Here is a 19,959-nt window from a genome sequence, read left to right as displayed (position 1 = left end):
TACCTGACATATGGAGTTTTGGATGCCTGTAAGATATCCCAGGAACATGCTATAATTTGTAAATTCCTTAATCTGACCAAATATAAGAGTCAATAATGTGGAATTGTGCACAGAGTCAGCCAGGAAAGTGAAGTCCGCAAGATCCGCGACAGAAAGATCAGCTGGATTTAACACCTGTCAAACAAAAATATCTCAATGTAATTTTGAATTATAACCAAACAGTTTAAAAAATTATACTATTGCTTGGCAGGAAATTGAAGTGTAACTAAAATGATTACCTGTGTAAGGTTTTTATTGAAGATGAAGAGATCATCAAAAGTGGATTGCTGGATAAAGTAAGCAAAATTAAGCTCGATCCAACTTCTGAAGTCTCCAGTGTCACACACTATATCTGTAAAAGACAGTAAAATATTGAGTATAAAGGACATCAACATCCAGAGAGGGTTTTACTTATGTAATGCAGAAGAAATGGGAACCAGCACTGCTGCACTTGTGGAGCCAGATACACAAAATGGACACAGGACATTTCCCAGATATCTTCTACTACTACTTAAAATGTTGGGTGAAGTAGAGAGCAGTAAACACTCATATCAGGTTTTTTCCATCTATGTCCCATTGGGGAGATTTCCCTTCACTTCCTGACCTGTTGAGAAAATATGGAGTGAACTGAAATCTCTCCAATGTGAGGAACATCCCCGCATTGGAAGATTTACCTAAATCTTGGTTTCTCCATTACTTTCATTCCCAGTGATGGGAATAGAGAGTGCATCTCCCTAATGGGAACACAGAATGCAATAAAAACCTAAACCCTCCAATCTCAATCTAGAATAAAAGTTTTGGCTGTAGATACACTTTAACCAACCTGGCGGTATGATTATGTCAGATTTTTGCATCTCAAATCGGAACATTGGTTTGCATAGAAATGTGGCGTTTTATATTATAGGCCTGTAATTCTTAGTAGTAACACACTTACATCTGTACAAACAAGAGTCTAGTAGACATCCCGGGTATGAAAAATACGAAATCATAATATAATAAATAACGATAACTAATTATAAAAAATAATAATATAATAATAATACAATTTATTTCCCCATGATTCACTATCGCTCACTTCTGCGAGTGTTCTAATTTACTATCGCTGTTTTCTAGCTGGTCTAAAACCACTTTTGACATAAAGGGACGCTTTTTGGTTGCCATGGACAATCTCAAGTTTCCAGGCAGAAAGAACGGTATATATTATAAAAAAACTGCATGCAGGGCATTGGACAAAGAACTAGGGACAAAATGGATGTAAAATGATTTCATACAGTAATGTAATCTATAAGATTTCAGGGTACGGTATGTGTTATTAATTTTGTACTTTTTGAATTTGTTGTGACGCTCGCAGGGAGCGGAGCCTGGCACACAGAGGCATCGGGCAGAGTACACAGCCCACAGACATGTGGGTCATGGTGGGACATTGCATGATCCTGGGGACAAGGTAAGTAACCTGGACCAGGATCCTGAGATGCAATACCGAGTGTGGCTCGGTGTTACCGCTAATGGTACTGAAATTTAACCCCGAGCCACACTCAGGAATACCGCCAGGGAGGTTAAAGACAAAAGAGCTACCTTAAGATAAGCATGCTAGAAATTTATAAATTACTATGTATGTCTCACAGTTTTGAATTAGGGACCACACCTTTCAGAGGTGACATGATAGGGTGGCCTTTACATGCATTTGCAAATGTATGAAACAAAAACCTCTATTTTTACTTGGGATGCTGAAACAGTTCAGTTAGGATGTTGACTAGCTGAGAAGTGTGATAGGGATTGTTTTATTCACTCATAAGGTAACCTGCCAGTTAAAAATATGAATGGTTACAAACTTGAGCAAATGTTTCAAAATGTCTTACCTTCGGAATGTAATTGACTCAGCATGTATCTTTTAATGAAAGCAGTGTAGATGACTTCCTTTGTGTCATTTGTCAGAGACAGATAGGTACTTGATGATGAAAATTCACTAAGTCTGTATTAAGAAACAATATGGTTCTATTATAAGATCTTATGACTCAATTGATTTAGAAATACGGGTGTAGGTTTGTTACTGTCTCTTGCATACAGGAAGTATGATGTATCAAATTATCAGTCCTAATACATTTTCACAGCTACCAATAAAATTCCAATGCACCTTTTAAATCCATATTTGATTAGTGATACAACATGGAGAATGTGATGTTACAAATCACAAGCTCCAGTTCGGTGTACCCTTCCAAGCCACATGTAAAGAGCTCTGTAAAATCCCTCTGCAGTGGCTTACATAGGTCTGATATCACAGATGAACTCCACTCTAATAGGACCACATTTTTACACCCCTGAAATAACTATGTCTTGTTAGCATTCTGCAAAGGGAGGGCCTTGGTTTCTGTAGAGATCCAACCAAGCCAGCATGCCCTCTGCAGAGGTCCAAAATGCCCCCACTCAGTCAGAGAGACATCTCTAAGCTTATGATCTCTTCAGATCTCCCACATACCCCCATTAATTTAATGCCAGAGCTCTCCAAACTCATGCTCTCTGCAGAGGTCCAACATGCTCCCACTGTGTCAGAGAGACATCTCCAAGCTCATGCTGTCTGCAGAGGTCCAACATACTCCCAGTAAGTGAAAGCTAGAGCTCTCCCAGCCCGTGCTCTCTGCAGATGTTCAAAATGCCCCCACTGCATCAGAGAGACATCTCCAAGCTCATGCTCTTTTCATAGGTTCAACATGTTCCCACTGAGTCAGACATCTCCAAGCTCATGCTGTCTGCAGAAGTGCAACATACCTCCACTATGTGAAAGCCAGGGCTCTCAGAGCCCATGCTCTCTGCGGAGGTCCAACATGCCCCTACTGAGTCAAAGAGACATTTATAAGCTCATGCTGTCTGCAGTGATGCAACATACTCCCACTAAGTCAAAGCCAGAACTCTCCAAGCTCATGCTCTAGAGAGAATGAACTTTGCCGATTAGTTCTATAGGTCGACTCAGAAGAGGGCATGTTGGACATCTGCACTGCTTCTCAACAGAAAGCAAGGGTCCCCATTTTGAAGCATGCTGGACACAGGCTTGGCTGTCACCGCTTTAGAAAGAAAATATGTGCCTGGAATGTATTTAGCAAATTAAATTGAAGGTTCAATTGGATTTTAGTTCTAAAACCCAGTATACTTTTCCACCAAAAATGTTACACAAACTATACAGGCAGGGCAGCAGTCTTGAGACTCTCTCTTTATAAACAGGAATGTATTACTGGCCTTTGGTAACATGACTTGTTGGTGACTGTGTGCCACCCCTGGCAGCCCTATCACTTTAGACCACTATTCACCATGAAGAAATCCATCTCTGAGCTCAAAATTAAAAATCCACTAATTAATGCAGCTCAGACTTAAATAAGAAATCATTTTTTTTTAATATGACCAGTGCAAATAGTGGAATACGACTTGGTATCAGTCTTTAGTATCCCCCATACATGATCGACCAGACAGGGAGAGAGGGGGTCAGGGCTGTAAACTAATCAGGTTTTCTGCTTGCAAATAAGTTAAGAGGAAACATGCTGCTAGGAGAAGAGAGCAGAGTGAGTGGGGAGACGGCCTTATCAGTCCTAGGCTACAAATCTTTTGGCAGGTAAAACAGCTCCCTTGTGTTTCCTCATATGCCTGGACTTTTAGATTAATTGAATGCACTTTTTCACTTTAGTACAATTGCAGTATTTTCTTGATAGCATTATTAGAACATTTATGATTTATTTCACAAGTTGCCTTCAATTGCTTGCTAAGGCTCAACAAAGCTTTCAGTTTAAAGGTTAATGCCGTGTACACGTGACCGTTTTTCATGACGAGAAAAATGCAATTTTTTTAATTGGCCGTGAAAAACGGCCGTGTGCAGGCTTCAGAGCATTTTTCTCGACGAGAAAAATGGGCGTTAAAAATTTAGAACCTTCTCTATTTTTTCTCATCGTTTTTCACGTCGTGGAAAACGGTTGTGTACGCATTAACAAGGGGGGAAAATGCACATGCTCAGAAGCAAGTTATGAGACGGGTAAATTAACATAAGCAGCCCAAAGTGTGGCGCCAATAAAACGGAACTTCCGTTTTATAATGACGTCGTACGTTTTGTACGTCACCACGCTTTTCTCAAGCATTTCTTTTCACGATCGTGTGTATGCAAGGTAGGCTTGAGAGGAATCACGTCGAGAAAAACGTCATTTTTTTTAATGACATGAATAACGGTCGTGTATACGCAGCATAAGTTTATCTTTGCGGAGAAAAAATGTTCATTTCATTTTTTCCCCCTCAGGAGCCTGCAAAGTATTGCACCAGTAATCAGTGGATGCGCTATTTTAAAAATTTGACAGTGGTTGTGGGGAGAAGATCCCTTGCACTCTGTGACAGTAAGGGAGGATAAAGCGTGCGGGGGGCAAGTCTGGAGCATGTTACACCCAAATTATGGGTGTACCATGTAATATGCTCTGAAAGGTGAACTTATCCCTTAAATCAGCAAAATACTTTCCAGAAACATCAAGCATGCAAAGCCTTGTAGTTGTTTTTCTTTAAAATGTATCCACTTGTTAAATAGAGAATAAAAAGATCAGTCCCCCACCAGAATTCTGTAGAGAAAGATCCCCGCTCTCTGTGTGGAAACAGCGGTCTTTCTGCAGATGTCAGCCATGTCTGCCACAAGTCAGAACTAGAACACCCCCATCAACAGACAATCTGGGCTTTGCTGACTGCAGAGGAATACAGCAGACCCAGAAAGAGAGGGGTGCTGGAATTCTGCCGAAACATCACTATTTTCACACAGCAAGTAAGGGTCCATCTTTGCAGCATGTTTTTAGGCCAAACACTTTTTCTGTTGCCTTCTAAAGAAAATCAACTGTAAAAATCTTAGCACCAAGACTGAACCTGGAATGTAGTTTGCTTGTTTACACTGAAAGTTCAATTGAGCTTTATAACCAAGTTACGCTTTCAAAGAAAATTACTTACATTGCCTGGTAGGAAGAGCAGGTGATGCTAACTGGCAGTATCTCCAGAATTGTCTGATTGACATATGGCAGCAGGAGACGCAGTTTGTTTCCAAATAAGTCCTTCCAATCATTGGTGTCATACAAAGAGAATTTGGACTGGAGGTTCGTAAACTCAACATCCAAGAAGATCTGCATCAATGACCTTACTTCCGAGATGGACACATTTTCCTGTTGAAGTATTTAAAGTATCAAAAAGACAGTGAACTTTCTTCTGTCAAAAAGTATTTTTTTATGATTTTTGATAATTATTTATTAGGGGAAAGCATTACCTCTTGTGCTATTCCTGTTATGGCAGTGGCATATTTGGTGACATCAACAAGTTCAACAAAGTTTAACATTTTACTTGTCAATATGTAATTGTTGCGCATATCCTCTTTTAAAAGCATTTCTGATAGGTCTTCTGGTGTCAACATTCTGAATAGCACAGCCTGGAATGAAATGTAAGGTTATTAAATACCAGCCAATTGTATTTTTATAACTGATCTGGTCACAACGTCACTTAGAGCATCATCTTATTATGTTTGTACTGTATGTATGTATTAAAGGGGTGGTAAAGTTTCATGTTTTTTCACCTTAATGCATTAAGGTGAAAAAACACCTTACACTCTCGGGTACCACCAGCCCCCCCCCCCCCCCCGTTTTACTTACCTGTCCCACGAAACTCTGTGGGTGTGATCCTCCGATAGTTTCCCCCAGCTGGAGGCGGCTCTTCATTGGAGATTGATAGCAGCACAGCCATTGGCTCTTCCACCAGCAAAAGTCTGATGGAGCATACACACGGTCGGAATTTCCGATGAAAAACTCACATCAGACTTTTGCTGGCGGAAATTCTGCTTGTGTGTATGGGACATAAGACCTAATAAGCTGCAATATATCACATTTTTGTTCTTGAGTTTTTTTTATCCTTTATTAAGTTCACATTAGCTCTATGGCCTTAAAGTATCTTTCATAAGACTTTGCCACAATGTTTTGTAAGAATGTTTATTATTATACTGCTACTTACAAAATCCAGACTTGGAAACAAGGAAATTAGTTCAGTGATTTTAGCTTTAATGTAAAACTTTTCAAAATTCCTAGTGATCCATTGTTCAGTATTTGTCACCCCTTCAGCACAAGCCGATCCTTAAAGAAAGAAGATCTGTTAAAACAGGACTGCAACCTGCAATGCTATAAACAAATCACAGTTGAACAGGCTTAAAAACAAGTTTATTTTGAAACATAGATAGACTATTATTTTGTCTGTGTTTACTATATTGGCATTTGTGGGCAGTGTGTAGAGCAGTGACAAGCTTTAACACTAAAGTGACCCTGTAAATAGAGAATCACTTTTTACGTTAAAGCATGTCTGTAATCAAAGAGTTAATATATACGCACCGTTCCAGTGGCTTATTTGTTGACATGCCACTTCTTTAAATATCCCAGAGTATATGGAATATAGGCTCCCCTTTGCACGCTGTGGTTTTCCCTGCCAGCTTACATATCACATGTATGAGCTGGAGGAAGGATCCATTGTGTGTGATGGGTTAAACAGACAATGGACCCATCCAGCTAGCTGAATACTTTACAGAGGCTGGAGAGAAGTAAAGAGGTGGCATATCAACAAATTGGCCCTTGGAAAGCTAAGTATATTATCTATTTTATTGCAGTTATGTTTTAATATATCAAATAACCTGGTGCTGACAGGAACATTTTAACATACTGGGATAATGTTTTGCTTATTTTTTTACCACTTCTAGATGTTGTGGCTAAACTGTAGGGAGAAGGAGTGCAGACGGGCAGAAATGCCATTTATGCAGACAGGGCACCTGTACAAGGGCCCTCTGGGAGATAGAGGAAAATTTGTACTACATGTGAGAATGAAAGTTGCTTAGAATCTCTTTCGCTGCCGATGTAGTCCTGGACACTTCTCACTTGTAGTCCAGGTGACCCATTCTTCATGATGCCCTAACCATGCTCTTGGTTGGTGACATCCATGTGATGTAAAGCAGTAAGTGCCTTCACAAAATTATTTACTGTTCCCAAGTCCAGCTAAAACTAAAAAATTTCTGGCTGAAGCCAGCTTCAATAAATTATCTTTATATTTTATGCTTAAAATATTTCTTCAAAAGCATGCCTTCCTAAAGCTTATATTTCTCTTCTATAATGTGAGAGGACTAAGTAGACACACAAAATAAACATACAACTGCTGCATATTTATGGACATATTGGGGGAAAGTTACTAAAATTGGAAAACTTAGAATCTGGTGCAGCTGTGCATGGTAGCCAATCAGCTTCTACCTTCAGCTTGTTCAATTAAAGTTTGACAAAAAAAAAATGTAAACTGTTTAATATCTATGCAGAGCTACACGTAATGGTAAAGTGATTTATATTGATTAACCATTTATTTCCAGATTTATGGTTGTGGGTGCAATTTGTCAAATTTAGAATTGTGCAACAATGTAAATATACATTAACAAAAAAGTTCTATTTTATGTCATTAACACAATACAACTAGGTCTAGTGCTGCTTGTTCCCTTTTTTATTGAGGGTAAGTTGTATTTTAATTTTGTAATATATTACCTGTTAATGTCATTTGATGGGTTAGGTATGACAGGCAGTATTTGTAGACAAAAACCAGTTGTGTTTTGCTGAAGTTCGGGTATTCGACATTCAATGACTGTACTCTAATACACATTACAAGAAACAAAGCACATGGGTTACAATTCACATCATGTTTGATGTCTTACTTATTTATCTCACATGTTAATGTTTTAACAAATTACATTTTTGATATTGATATGTAAGATGTTTACGACTTTGATGCTCTTTTAAAATACTGTTTGAGGTGCTTTTAATGCTATTTAGCTCCTATTAGTGAGCTGAAACAATTAGGCCCAATATATCGTTTTTTGACAGATAGCACAAAGTTGTTTGATTATATATACTTATAAGGATTTATAAATATAATTGCAATTGATCATAATTTAAATCCTGAAATATATAAGGGCACTGTAGCAGGGAAACGGCAAATTGCAAAGCCAATGGATTTTTTGTTAAATGTTTTTTACACTTTTTTACATTTTGTTATGATTATTTTACATGGAAATAGTCAAGAGAACTTATATTCCAATGAATATGTTGTGCAATTCCACCATAGTATCACCTCCCAAGTGGAAGCTCCTTCTTTTTTTTAATGCCATTTCTGGCAATGGTGCCCTTTGGTTTTCTTTGGCACTTCACACTTCATGTGCACTTCATGTGCATCCAGATTAATAATTACATAAATGTTAGACTGGCTCTTCTATTTAAATCCATGGTTTTTGTAACACTGATTTTAATATTTATCTTAAAAATGTTGTAGATGGTACCTCCACAAATATAACTAATAAAGAGTCCCTGTGGGCCCCTTAGCAATTTACCATAGATCAGAGCAGTGCTTGCAATAAAGAAAAGCAGTATGCAGTCTAACCTGCATGCTCTTAAGTGATTCATTTAGTAAGTGATGCTATTTACTGAGCCATTACATTATGGGCAAGTTTCCTCACTCCCTATCAGTTATTATTAGATCAGTTACTAATAGGAAATATTGCCATTGCAAAACACCCCACATATTTAAATATAAAAGCTGGAGGGTAGGGAAGCAATCTCCTCTCAGTACTAATAAAGGTACATGTTGTTCTGTGTCCCCATTGAAGAGATTCTCCATATTTACTGTCCTGATGACAGAACAGGAAAGGAAGTCTTCCCAGAGGAGACAAAGACATAAAATACAATTAAAAAGATCCTTTAAAAAACAAGGCATAATTAGATGAAACAACTTTAAAATCTGACAACTTTTCACGAGTTCAAAACTCCAATGTGAAAAAGCCTATTTTTTCACTTTGCTTAGGTGGTTTTTCTTGAAATAACCTGAAAAATTATAATCAAAAGGAGTAAAGTTTTAACAAAGTCAGACTAAGGAAAATTGCCCTACGTAAACTCTTTTGGACTCTCATAACTCCTGTTTCTTTAACTTGCCATTTCTTTCTTACTCTGACCTACTAATAATAATTAAATACATATCAATTAACTTATTTTATCTCTGTCAGCTATTTTTTTCCAACTCAAGTTACTTACAGGTCTTGGTAGTTTCCGCAGGACATATTAAGAGGTAGGCTTAAGATATGAGATTCATTAAAGGCTTTGGGGAAGTTCTCAAGTAGAAGATTCAATGTTGTCATCCACTCCGTCATATTGTTCAGAGCCCAGTCATTGTTTAGCACAAAAAGGACATTGCTGATAATGTCCTGTGTTGTCATCTCACTTAACTGGCCCAAGAGTTTGTCACTGCTACACCAAGCCATGCCTGCTGACGAGACCTATAATATACATATAACATATAAACATGGATTGTACTTTTCATATACATAAATGAGCTACAAGTAAGGTCATACACCTAAGGAGGCCACATTGTCTGTTAAGACTATATATGCATAAATTGACCTTGCCCACTTTTGTTGATCATCATTTGCACCGACTGCAAAAATTAGCAACTGAATATTGCACTATCATAGCCATCAATTTAACCTGAAAGTTTGCCCAAAAAGTTAACCAAAGCAAAAGATTCCAGCTGCGGAACCTCTGTGTCAAAATCTACCAAAACAGGAAAGAGCAAAGAGAATCCTGCCATATAAGAGGAAGGGTTAGTGTTTGGATTACAAGGAGGGTTCGTTCTAGAGTTACTATTTATTTTACTGTTATATGGAGGCTTATGCCGCATACACACGACCGTTTTTTTAATGTCCTAGAAAAAACAACGTTTTTCTCGACGTGATTCTTGTCAAGCCTGCCTTGCATACACATGACCGTGAAAAAAACGCGCGGTGACGTACAACACGTACAACGGCACTATAAAGGGGAAGTTCCATTCGGATGAGGCCACCCTTTGGGCTGCTTTTGCTGATTTTGTGTTAGTAAAAGTTTGGTGAGAGACGATTCGCCCTTTCAGTCTTCGTGCTTTTCAGTCTGTTACAGCGTGACGAATGTGCTACATTACAAATGCTAGTTTTACCAGAACGAGTGCTCCCGTCTCATAACTTGCTTCTGAACATGTGCATTTTTTTCTCGTCATTAAAGGACTAGGGTTAGAGTAATATAAGGGGTTAGTGCTAGGCTTACAAGGAGTATGAGGCCCCGTACACATGTCCGAGGAACTCGACGGGCAAAACACATCGTTTTGCTTGTCAAGTTCCTTGTGAGCCGCCGAGGATCTCGGCGAGCCAAGTTTCCTCATTGACTAACGAGGAAATAGAGAACATGTTCTCTATTTGGCCCGACGAGATCCTCGCCGGCTTCCTCGGCCAAAAGTGTACACACCACCGGGTTTCTCGGCAGAATACGGCTCCGATCGAGTTTCTGGCTGAATTAGAAATCCTTATGCCGCGTACACATGATTGGAAATTCTGACAAGAAAAGTCCCATGTGAGCTTTCGGTCGAAAATTCTGGCCGTGTGTATGCTCCATCGGACTTTTGTTGTCGGAATTTCCGCCAACAAAAGATTGAGAGCTGGTTCTCTATTTTTCCGACGAAAAAGTTACTTTCGGAAAATCCACTCGTCTGTTTGCAAATCCGACACGCAAAAAAACATGCATGCTCAGAATCAAGCAGAAGAGCCAAACTGCCTATTGAACTTCAATTGATCTCGACTCATCGTATGTCTTGTACGTCACTGCGTTCTTGATGGTCGGAATTTCCAACAAGATTTGTGTGACCGTGTGTATGCAACACAAGTTTGAGCCAACATTCCGTCAGAAAAAAACAACAGTTTTCTTGTCGGAATTTCCGATCGTGTGTACGTGGCATTAGTTTTCAGGTTACAAGGAGGACTAGTGTTAGGGTATAAGGAATGGATAGTGTTAGGGAGGATTAGTCTTCAGGTCACAGAGGATTAGTGTTAGGGTTACATAAAATATGATTATTAGGGTTAAAGGGCAAGTTAGTGTTATGGAGCATTAGTGCTACACCATTACACTGAGAATTATAGTCTCCTTTATAGGAAGGATGTTAGCGTTAAAGGGGAAGTTACTGTTAGGGAGGGCTAGTGTTCTGATTATAGGGAGGATTTGTGTCAGGGTTGGTTTCATTTTGACATGCAGTTGGAGGATGGTAAAATGAGTGGTTGAGCAGCGTTTTTGCTACCCGCCAACTGTTGCCCTTTTATGCTGCAATAGGCAGTGGATGGGGATGTTTATGCTGCGATTTGCGCCTGGGCAAAGTCTACCTGACATGTAGTGATCAGCGGGTGGCAAGCATGCTGATCACGTAACATTCAGGCAAATTGGGAAGTGCTGCAAATGCCCCACAATGCATGTGGTTGAAGCATATTTGTTGGCAAAAATGGGGTTATAATAGGTGGTGAAGAGATGTCACCTCACTGCCTCTCAGTAGCTGTGAAACACAATCTGAATGTAGAACATGCTTTAGAGCAAAGGTAGACTTAGACACATGTCTGAATCTACCTTTAGTGTCAGCGTTAAAGGGGTGGCTTGTGTTAATGTTATGACTACAGTTACTGTACAGTTAGTGTTTGGATAGACCATAGGATAAAACAATACTGTCCACACCAGGAGCTCTACTCTACAAACTAAAAGCTCTGATCCCTTAAAGATAACTGCAGTTTTGGCCTGTTGATGTCATGAGAACTATAGACCTTAACAAAATGCACTTTTAAAGCATGCTTATAAGTAATATGAAAGTAAACCTACCGGCACTAAACTGTCCTGGAGGTACATCAGGTAATCCTGAACATCTTCATAGGATGCCAATGAAGCAACTTTGGTTAGCACGATGTTTAGTAATGTGCTGTTGCACACACTGTCTGATATGATTGTGAATTCTGACAGTTCTTGATTAGTTAAGAAGATGTTATCCATCACCTATAAATATAAACAACAACATTGGTTTTCTTAATCTCATTTAGGCCCCTTTCACACGGACGGACCGCTCAGGTCCGCCTGTCAGTTTTGACGGTGGACCTGAACGGCTGCTTCCATGCATCTCTATGGAGCGTTGGATGTCAGCAGAGACATGTCCGCTGACATCTGACCCGATCTGATCTGCTAAAAACAGACGTCCATGGCGGATCGGATCGGGTGAGATCTAATTAAAACGGACATGCTGTCCGTTTTCACCAGATCGCTCCATAGGAAACAGCGGCACCCGATAAGCCCCTCCCTGCTCAGTGAGCAGAGAGGAGCTTGTCATCCGCCAGCTCAGAGGAGATCAACGGACTGATCTCCCGCTAAGCTGGTGGGAGCAGGTGGACTCCGTAGTGACGGAGTCCGCCTCGTGTGGAAGGGGCCTTATAAAGCACTGACACTTATTTTCAAAGGACTGTACATAGAATGTAAAATATTAGTCGCTGCCTCCCACAGTGCTACACACTCCAATGTTCTCATCACATGTATGACATTTTATAGATGAGTTTTGTAAAAATAGCTAAAGGCACAGTTGAAATACATATAAGGGAGCTGTTTTGCCTGCCAAATAATTTGTAATATAAAATACAAGTACTTATATGATATATATAAGTATACTGTATACCAGGCATATGCAATTAGCGGACCTCCAGGTGTTGCAAAATTACAAGTTCCATCATGCCTCTGCCTCTGGGTGTCATGCTTGTGGCTGTCAGAGTCTTGCTATGCCTCATGGGACTTGTAGTTCTGCAACAGCTGGAGGTCCACTAATTGCATATCCCTGCTGTATACTGTATATGTGGACCTTTTTTAAAATCACATTAACACTGCATATATGTGAATGGTCTCCATACAAAAGAATATTATTTTACTTGTCATGCAATTTCATTTTCAGTTTCATTGCATCAGTGTGAATTATGGCTAATTGTTATGTATTCACTAAAAACCATGAAATGTATTTTTAAATAGAGCTCTGCCCCACCCCAGAGCACCTTGTTCCCATGTTGATGGGGGCAAGGGCCTCTTCACGACAACCCTGGGTGGTTGCTGTGGGGGTCTGCAGGTGGGGGACTTAGTGGAATTCCCCAGATCCCGACCCCCCATGTGAATGAGTATGGGGTACATTGTAACCATACTCATTCACCAAAAAAAGTGTCAATAAGTAGAAAAAAAAATACTAAAACACAGTTTTTGTAGATCAGCTCAGTAGATTGCATTAAAAAAAGCCTGGATTCTTTCCTAAATGTAGATAATATAACTGGGTGCTGACATTTATAGGTAACGTCGATCCAGGGAAAATCTGATTGCCTCTTGTGGAATCAGGAAGAATTTTTTTCCCAACTGTAGCAAATTGGATCATGCTTTTCTGGGGTTTTTCACCTTCCTCTGAATCAACTGTGGGTGAAGGATTGTGAATATGGGATTGTATGATTTTTTTTGTATTGGTTGAACTAGTTGGACTTGTGTCTTTTTTTAACCTGACTAACTATGTAACTAAGGAGTGAGCCAAGATTGTACACTGCACTGCCCATGCACTGCCGGCAGTGTAAAAAAAAATACATTGACTGCAGACAGGTAAATATGCTTTTTGGCAGAAGAGGCATACAAAGTCTCATTTACCAGAAAACACTATCTGCTAGCAAATGTTTTATAGATCCACTTTCACTTTCCTGTCTCTGTCACAGACCTGTCAATGCAAAAAGTTGGGAATTTGCTGGATACTTGTCAAGTCTATATAATACCACCGAAGCAGGGTCTCACCTTGCTAAAATGTCCATTATAGATCAGTAAGGCTTGGTATGTGGCTTGGTTTGAAAAGCTTCCAAGGTTATCAGTGACCCACTGCAAAGGATTTGTGTAGTTACATACATCTAGAAGACATGTAAAAAAATGTATTGTTATTTTTGCTACTTAATGGGAAAAAAACAATTTTATAGTATATTATAAAAAGTATTATGTTCTTAATGATCAGGCAAGACATACATATGAGTTACTATTGACTATTTTCAGCCTTGCCAAGAAAGGACAACAGATCTCTAGAGACTAATTTTTAACAAAGTTTAAGGAGACAGTGTTCCCAGATTATGCAAGCGGCATCATTGACCTAGAACCAAGCTAAACATAATCCTGAGTGCCAGCATCACTAAATATATTACATTGACTTATTTACATCTAAAGAGAAAAAAGACCAGATTACAAAGACTGCAAACGGAACCTCAAAAGGGGGACATACCCTCTCCTTTTCTCTTAGTAGAGCTATTACCACTTGGCTTAGTCAGTCATACACAGGTGCATTCAAGCGTGCAGGCACGGCTGTGCTTCTTGTTGAAGGGCTTCACCCCATGTTAAATATTTACTTGCAAATTTAATATTTTATATAATAATTTAAAATAATAAGACACAACTGATTTTATAGAGACGAGATATGTATATGTGCTGTACATTTATAGTATACCAAAACGATACCTATTGTGGTTTTGCGTGAATCACATTTGTGCCAGCAAACTCTAAGTTTGAGCAAAGATCTGAAAATCGGACGACAGATCATCTGACTTTTTTCGCTTAAAGCGGGAGTTCTCCCGAAAAATTTTTTTAACATTAGATTAATGCTCATTTTGTCAAGGGGAATCGGGTTGTTTTTTTTAAATCGAAGCAGTACTTACCGTTTTAAAGAGCGATCTTCTCCGCCACTTCCGGGTATGGTCTTTGGGACTGGGCGTTCCTGTTTGATTGACAGGCTTCCGACAGGCTTCGGACGGTCGCACACATCGCGTCACGAGTAGACGAAAGAAGCCGAACGTCGGTGCGGCTCTATACGGCGCCTGCGCACCGACGTCCGGCTACTTTCGGAAAATCGTGACGCGATGTATGCGACCGTCGGAAGCCTGTCAATCAAATAGGAACGCCCAGTCCCGCAGCCCATCCCCGGGAAGCGGCGGAGAAGATCGCTCTCTAAAACGGTAAGTACTGCTTCGATTTTAAAAAAACTACCCGATTCTCATTGACAAAATGAGCATCAATCTAATGTTAAAAAAAAAAATTCGGGTGAACTCCCACTTTAAGAGTCGTATGTAGAAATTTAATAGGTTACTAAAGTCACAAAAATGGTTGTATTTGTATTGTATTTTCGGAAGACAACTATACTACTGACTAAACGAAAATCGTATAATCTGGTATCGTACGAGGAAAATTTTTATGCTTGTCCAATCGAATAATATCAGATGAACTGTCGTGATCGGTTCTCGAAAGCTCTGTACTAATAATCTGATAATGGCACGATCGCATCGAAAGCAGGCCATTAGTATATGTAGGAACAGTATGTAAGACAGTTGAGATATTGTCCTAAGTGGTGCCTAATTATTGTTGTTTTTAAGAAGGGTAGCAAGTTTTACTCTGTAGACTTTGCTCTTTCCAAGTGCAGCAGTACAGAAGTGCATCGTTTTGAACAGCTGGAAACAATAAGTTTAAATTATTTCTAATAAATAATAATACAAAAAAAAAATATTGGGCAGACTTGATGGACTACTCAATTTTTTTTAAAGCCATCACTTTTCTGTTTCTATATACAGTACATTCATGGGAGTACCTTTAGCCAGAGCTCTGTTTCTCAAAAATGTTCCAATGTACATGTCGTAGAAATCAACTTTTGTGTTACTGGGCAAATTTTCGTATGCTTGGTTAAATCCTCTGACCCTGAAAAGAATAAGCACAAAATATGAAACTTGGTCTGAGATAGATAGATAGATAGATGGATAGATAGATAGATAGATAGATAGATAGATAGATAGATAGATAGATAGATAGATAGATAGATAGATAGATAGAGAGATAGCATCCCCACCCATCACCCTAAAAGAGCAGACCCTCCAACTTTAAGCCTAAATTCTACTTTCAGCTAACACATGGCAGCTGATTTCATTAGTTGAACTAAAAAAATGAACGTGTACTTGTCAAATAAAGGTTGTTCCTAGACATATCTAGGAGCTACATGTGCAATTCATTTTGTTTCAAATAATTTGTTTTAACAGTTTTTTTTTAACAAATTTCAACAAATTTGTTAATTTGGAGGTATCCACATTAACGAAAATCCGTTAAACAAATTTTTCCAAATATTCATAAATTCGACAATTTGTAAATTCGAAAATCCAAAAACATGAAAATTCTAAAATCAGAAATAATAACCACCTAATAATAACTTAACTATTACTAACTATTAAAATATAGATATTGGAATATCCTTTCAAATTTTGTCTGTTAGTGAACGTAACGAATACATATATATTACGAATTATCCAAAAATAATGAATGCCATATCTAATCAAAATGGAACGTAACAAATAAAAATGTTTTATTATTTTTTTTGTTAATTTGTTCACTAACAGCCAAATTTGAAAGGGAATTCCAATACCTAAAATGTAATAGTTAGTTTTTATTAGTTAGTTAGTTAGTTAGTTATACTTTCGAATTTTAGGGTTTTCTTTCTTATTGTCTGATTTTTGGAATTTACAAATTTTCTAATTTACGAATTTACGAATTGCGATCATAACGAATGACCCCTAAAAAAATCCCCCAAAAAACAACGAATGTAACGAAAACAAACACATTTTTCGGCAGTGCATATGTCTATAAGGTACATTCAAAGCACTGTTCCCTGGTGCTGTATATCCACTGCGTTCACTAACAGTCAAATTTGAAAGGAAATACCAATACCTGTATATTAATAGTTAGTTTTTATTAGTTAGTTACTTATACTTTCGAATTTTCAAATTGTAAGATTCTCTTTCTTATTTTCAGATTTTAGAATTTTCAAATTCATGAATTTTCAAATTTACGAAAATAACAAATGACCCTTTCTACAGAAAAATATTTTGCCTTAGAGGATTTGGCAATATTATATGTACTGTTACCCAAATGATGAGCATGGGCTTACCGAATATTTCTATCCTTTTATTTTGTCTTAGTTTTTCAATTTATCATGAAGTTATCTTGGTCTCTTGGATTGTTTGGTACTCTCATTGGATTGTATGTGTGTGGATTCTCAACCCTTTTCCCTGAGGATGGGCCCTATTTTCTGCTGCCCAGTGATAATTTCAATGACCCATAGAAAATCTGAACCCAGCACTTTGTTTGTTCTTGTGTTTGTTCTAAGACCAAGGTAGGGTTCACTGGAATATGGTATCCCCATAATCATCACTAATTGAAAAGGTAGGATATGAATATAGACAACTATAGACAAAGTACAACAAGAGCACTGTGATCTACTTACACTGACTGGTAGGAAGAACATGAAATATCCGTGGAGAGCCATGATATCTGTGTGCTGTTTATTCCAGGAAGGAACAGAGGTAAGTACCCGTCAAACCACACACCCCATAGTTCTGGTGGAAAGTACTTAAAGTGGGGCTTCAGTCTGTTAAGAAACATGGACAAGAAGGCATCCCGAATCTCGGCATTGGGAAGAACTGTCAAGTTGGCCTAAAGTCAGATAAAAATGTATAATATGTTAGTTCACCTAAAATCCATGTTTTAGTTTTTGGTAGATGTTGGAGAGTTAGCGTGGATCCACCATCATTTATATTTTTTCATGTCAAGTACAGTGGAACCTCGAATTGCGGTGTGCAGTACCACGTTTGGCCTGGGTGGGGGGGCACCGGAGCCAAGCAGAGCTGAGTGGAGCCGTTCGGAAATGCTCAGAAAACGGAGATACTCCATTCCCTGAGACTTTCTGAGGTTTTTCCCAGTTCAGACGAGCGGTCCTCTGGCCTTTTTGGGTGTTTTCGAGGCTCTCTGGCGCCCCCCCCCCCACCTCTGGCCACATGCGGTATTGCATGCCATTGAAGTCAATGCTTTTTTTTTTATTTTGTCTCCATTGACTTCTATGGGGAAACTCCTTTTGATATGCAAGTACTTTTGATTACGAGCATTCTCCTGGAACGGATTATGCTCGTAATCTGAGGTTCCACTGTACATGGATTGTTAGCAATTTGTATCTACAGAAAGCTGATTCTGAAACACACAAATAATTCTTTATGCTTTTACACACCAAAATATTACCTTGTATACGTAACAGTTACATCAACACTGCACTGTGCAGAGAGCAGAGCTGTGGAAGGGGCCCCTCAGGCTCCACCCACAACAGGCTCCCCGCAGAAAACTATAGGAAAGGGCAGATATAAGACCAATCACCCAGCACAAACACAGGGAGCACCGGTGACTGGTTGGTATTACAGGAAACGCCTTCTCAGAGGCAAAGTATAGGAGTTGTTTTATTCTGAATTACAGCACAGATCTAGAAGAAACACACAAAGGACACCAAGATTCAAGTATAAACACATATATCTTGTATTTATAATATATGTTTATAAACGTGCAAAATTTATTTAAAGCTACACTATATTACCAAAAGTATTAGGATGCCTGCCTTTAAACGCACATGCACTTTAATAGCATCCCAGTTTTAGTCTGTAGAGTTCAATATTGAGTTGGCCAACCCTTTGCAGTTATTACAGCTTCAACTCTTCTGGGAAGGCTGTCCACAAGGTTTAGGAGTGTGTCTATGGGAATGTTTGACCATTTTTTCAGAAGAGCATATGTGATGTCTGTTATAGCTGCACAGGGAGGGCCAACTCAATATTGAACTCTACGGACTAAGACTGGGATACCATTAAAGTTCATGTGCGTGTAAAGGCAGGCAATAATGTATTTCTACTGAATATATAATAGGCAATTCAATTATTATTGTATTTTTTTAATTTTTCAATTACCTATTTCAATTTTTTTTACAGTTATTTATATGTATGAAAGTATCTTATCATAAGGGTTAATGCTCTCTGAAATAGGGGTTTATACAGTGTGTGACTATCTTTGAAGGCCTTAGCCAAGTTCTTTCTTAATCAGCCTCTTATATTGTATATACAGTAATACCCCTAAGGCCTTGTACACACGGTCGGACCAAACCGATGTGACTGGTCCGTCGGACCGTTTTCATCGGTTCACCTCTGAAGTGGCTGTACGGCCTGATATGTGTACACACCGTCAGTCCAAAATCCGATCAGGTCAGAGCGCGGTGACGTCAAACACACCACGTGCTGAATAAAACGAAGTTCAATGCTTCCAAGCATGCGTCGACTTGATTCTGAGAATGCGCGGGTTTTGAACCGATGCTTTTCTGTACTAACCATTTGGTCCGATGGGGCAGCGGTCCATCGGTTCGGTTTTGAAGCATGTTTTAAAATTTTGGACCGAAGGAAAACAGACCGATGGCCTATACACACGGTCGGTTTGGTCTGATGAAACTGAACTTCGGTTCATTCTCATCGGTTCGGTCGGACCGTGTGTACGGGGCCTTACTTGTTGCTTGGTTAAAGTTTAGGTTATACATACCATACGAGCATAGTCATTAAACCACCAGGCGAAAGCAGAAAAGTTGCTGTAGGGTGCTCGTTCCACATTGGCAATGATCAAGCGGCTGTAATTTATGCTGTTGAGCGTTAGGTTTACGGTCAGACCTGCCAGTTCCTTTGGACCCAGAAAAAAGACCAACTGCATCTGTGAAGAAGGTAAACATTTCATAGTTAGGAATCACTAAGCATTCATATTTGTGTATCTAAATGACCATATACAGTGCCCTCTACCCACATTCAAGTCAATGGTATAAAAAAGCTCATAAGTTTACAACATGACTTCTGATTCTTTCTTATGAGTTACAGCATTTTGAAAGTTACTTTTTATGTCAATAACAGAAAGCTATTACATTATCTGGGCAATTTTATTTCAATATTTTTAAGTTTATATGAGTTTACATTTTTTTTTTATGCTTTAGACAACACGGAAAAAAAGTGAAATTTGGTTTTCATTCTGAGGTGAACACTAGAACTGGAAAAAAACAGACAGCATTAAAACATTGTCAGAAGTTCTAACCTTTCCCGCTCTACTAAAGTGTGTTTTTGTTGGTGTACTTTTTGGAGAAATTTGTCAACAATTC

General features: G+C 38.8%; 1 protein-coding gene across 1 annotated transcript in view; it reads right to left on the bottom strand.

The window, feature by feature from the left end:
- LOC120944379 overlaps positions 1-19,562 on the bottom strand; it is a 62,404-nt gene extending 42,842 nt beyond the window's left edge. The window contains exons 1-13 of the mRNA XM_040358435.1: positions 19,359-19,562; positions 17,242-17,450; positions 15,562-15,668; positions 13,737-13,846; positions 11,763-11,933; positions 9,135-9,376; positions 7,599-7,702; positions 6,043-6,161; positions 5,309-5,467; positions 4,999-5,207; positions 1,899-2,011; positions 279-391; positions 4-174 (exon numbers count right to left, since the gene is read on the bottom strand). Of these exons, the coding sequence (XP_040214369.1) occupies positions 4-174; positions 279-391; positions 1,899-2,011; positions 4,999-5,207; positions 5,309-5,467; positions 6,043-6,161; positions 7,599-7,702; positions 9,135-9,376; positions 11,763-11,933; positions 13,737-13,846; positions 15,562-15,668; positions 17,242-17,450; positions 19,359-19,547 (2,016 nt within the window). The 5' untranslated portion in view covers positions 19,548-19,562. The remainder of the gene's footprint in view (positions 1-3; positions 175-278; positions 392-1,898; positions 2,012-4,998; positions 5,208-5,308; positions 5,468-6,042; positions 6,162-7,598; positions 7,703-9,134; positions 9,377-11,762; positions 11,934-13,736; positions 13,847-15,561; positions 15,669-17,241; positions 17,451-19,358) is intronic.
- Positions 19,563-19,959: the final 397 nt, after the last annotated feature.

The sequence above is a fragment of the Rana temporaria genome, chromosome 6 (genome assembly GCF_905171775.1).
Source record: "Rana temporaria chromosome 6, aRanTem1.1, whole genome shotgun sequence".
Lineage (NCBI taxonomy): Eukaryota > Metazoa > Chordata > Amphibia > Anura > Ranidae > Rana > Rana temporaria.
Note: the sequence above shows the minus strand (reverse complement) of the source record. Positions and strands in the feature narration are given on the sequence as shown.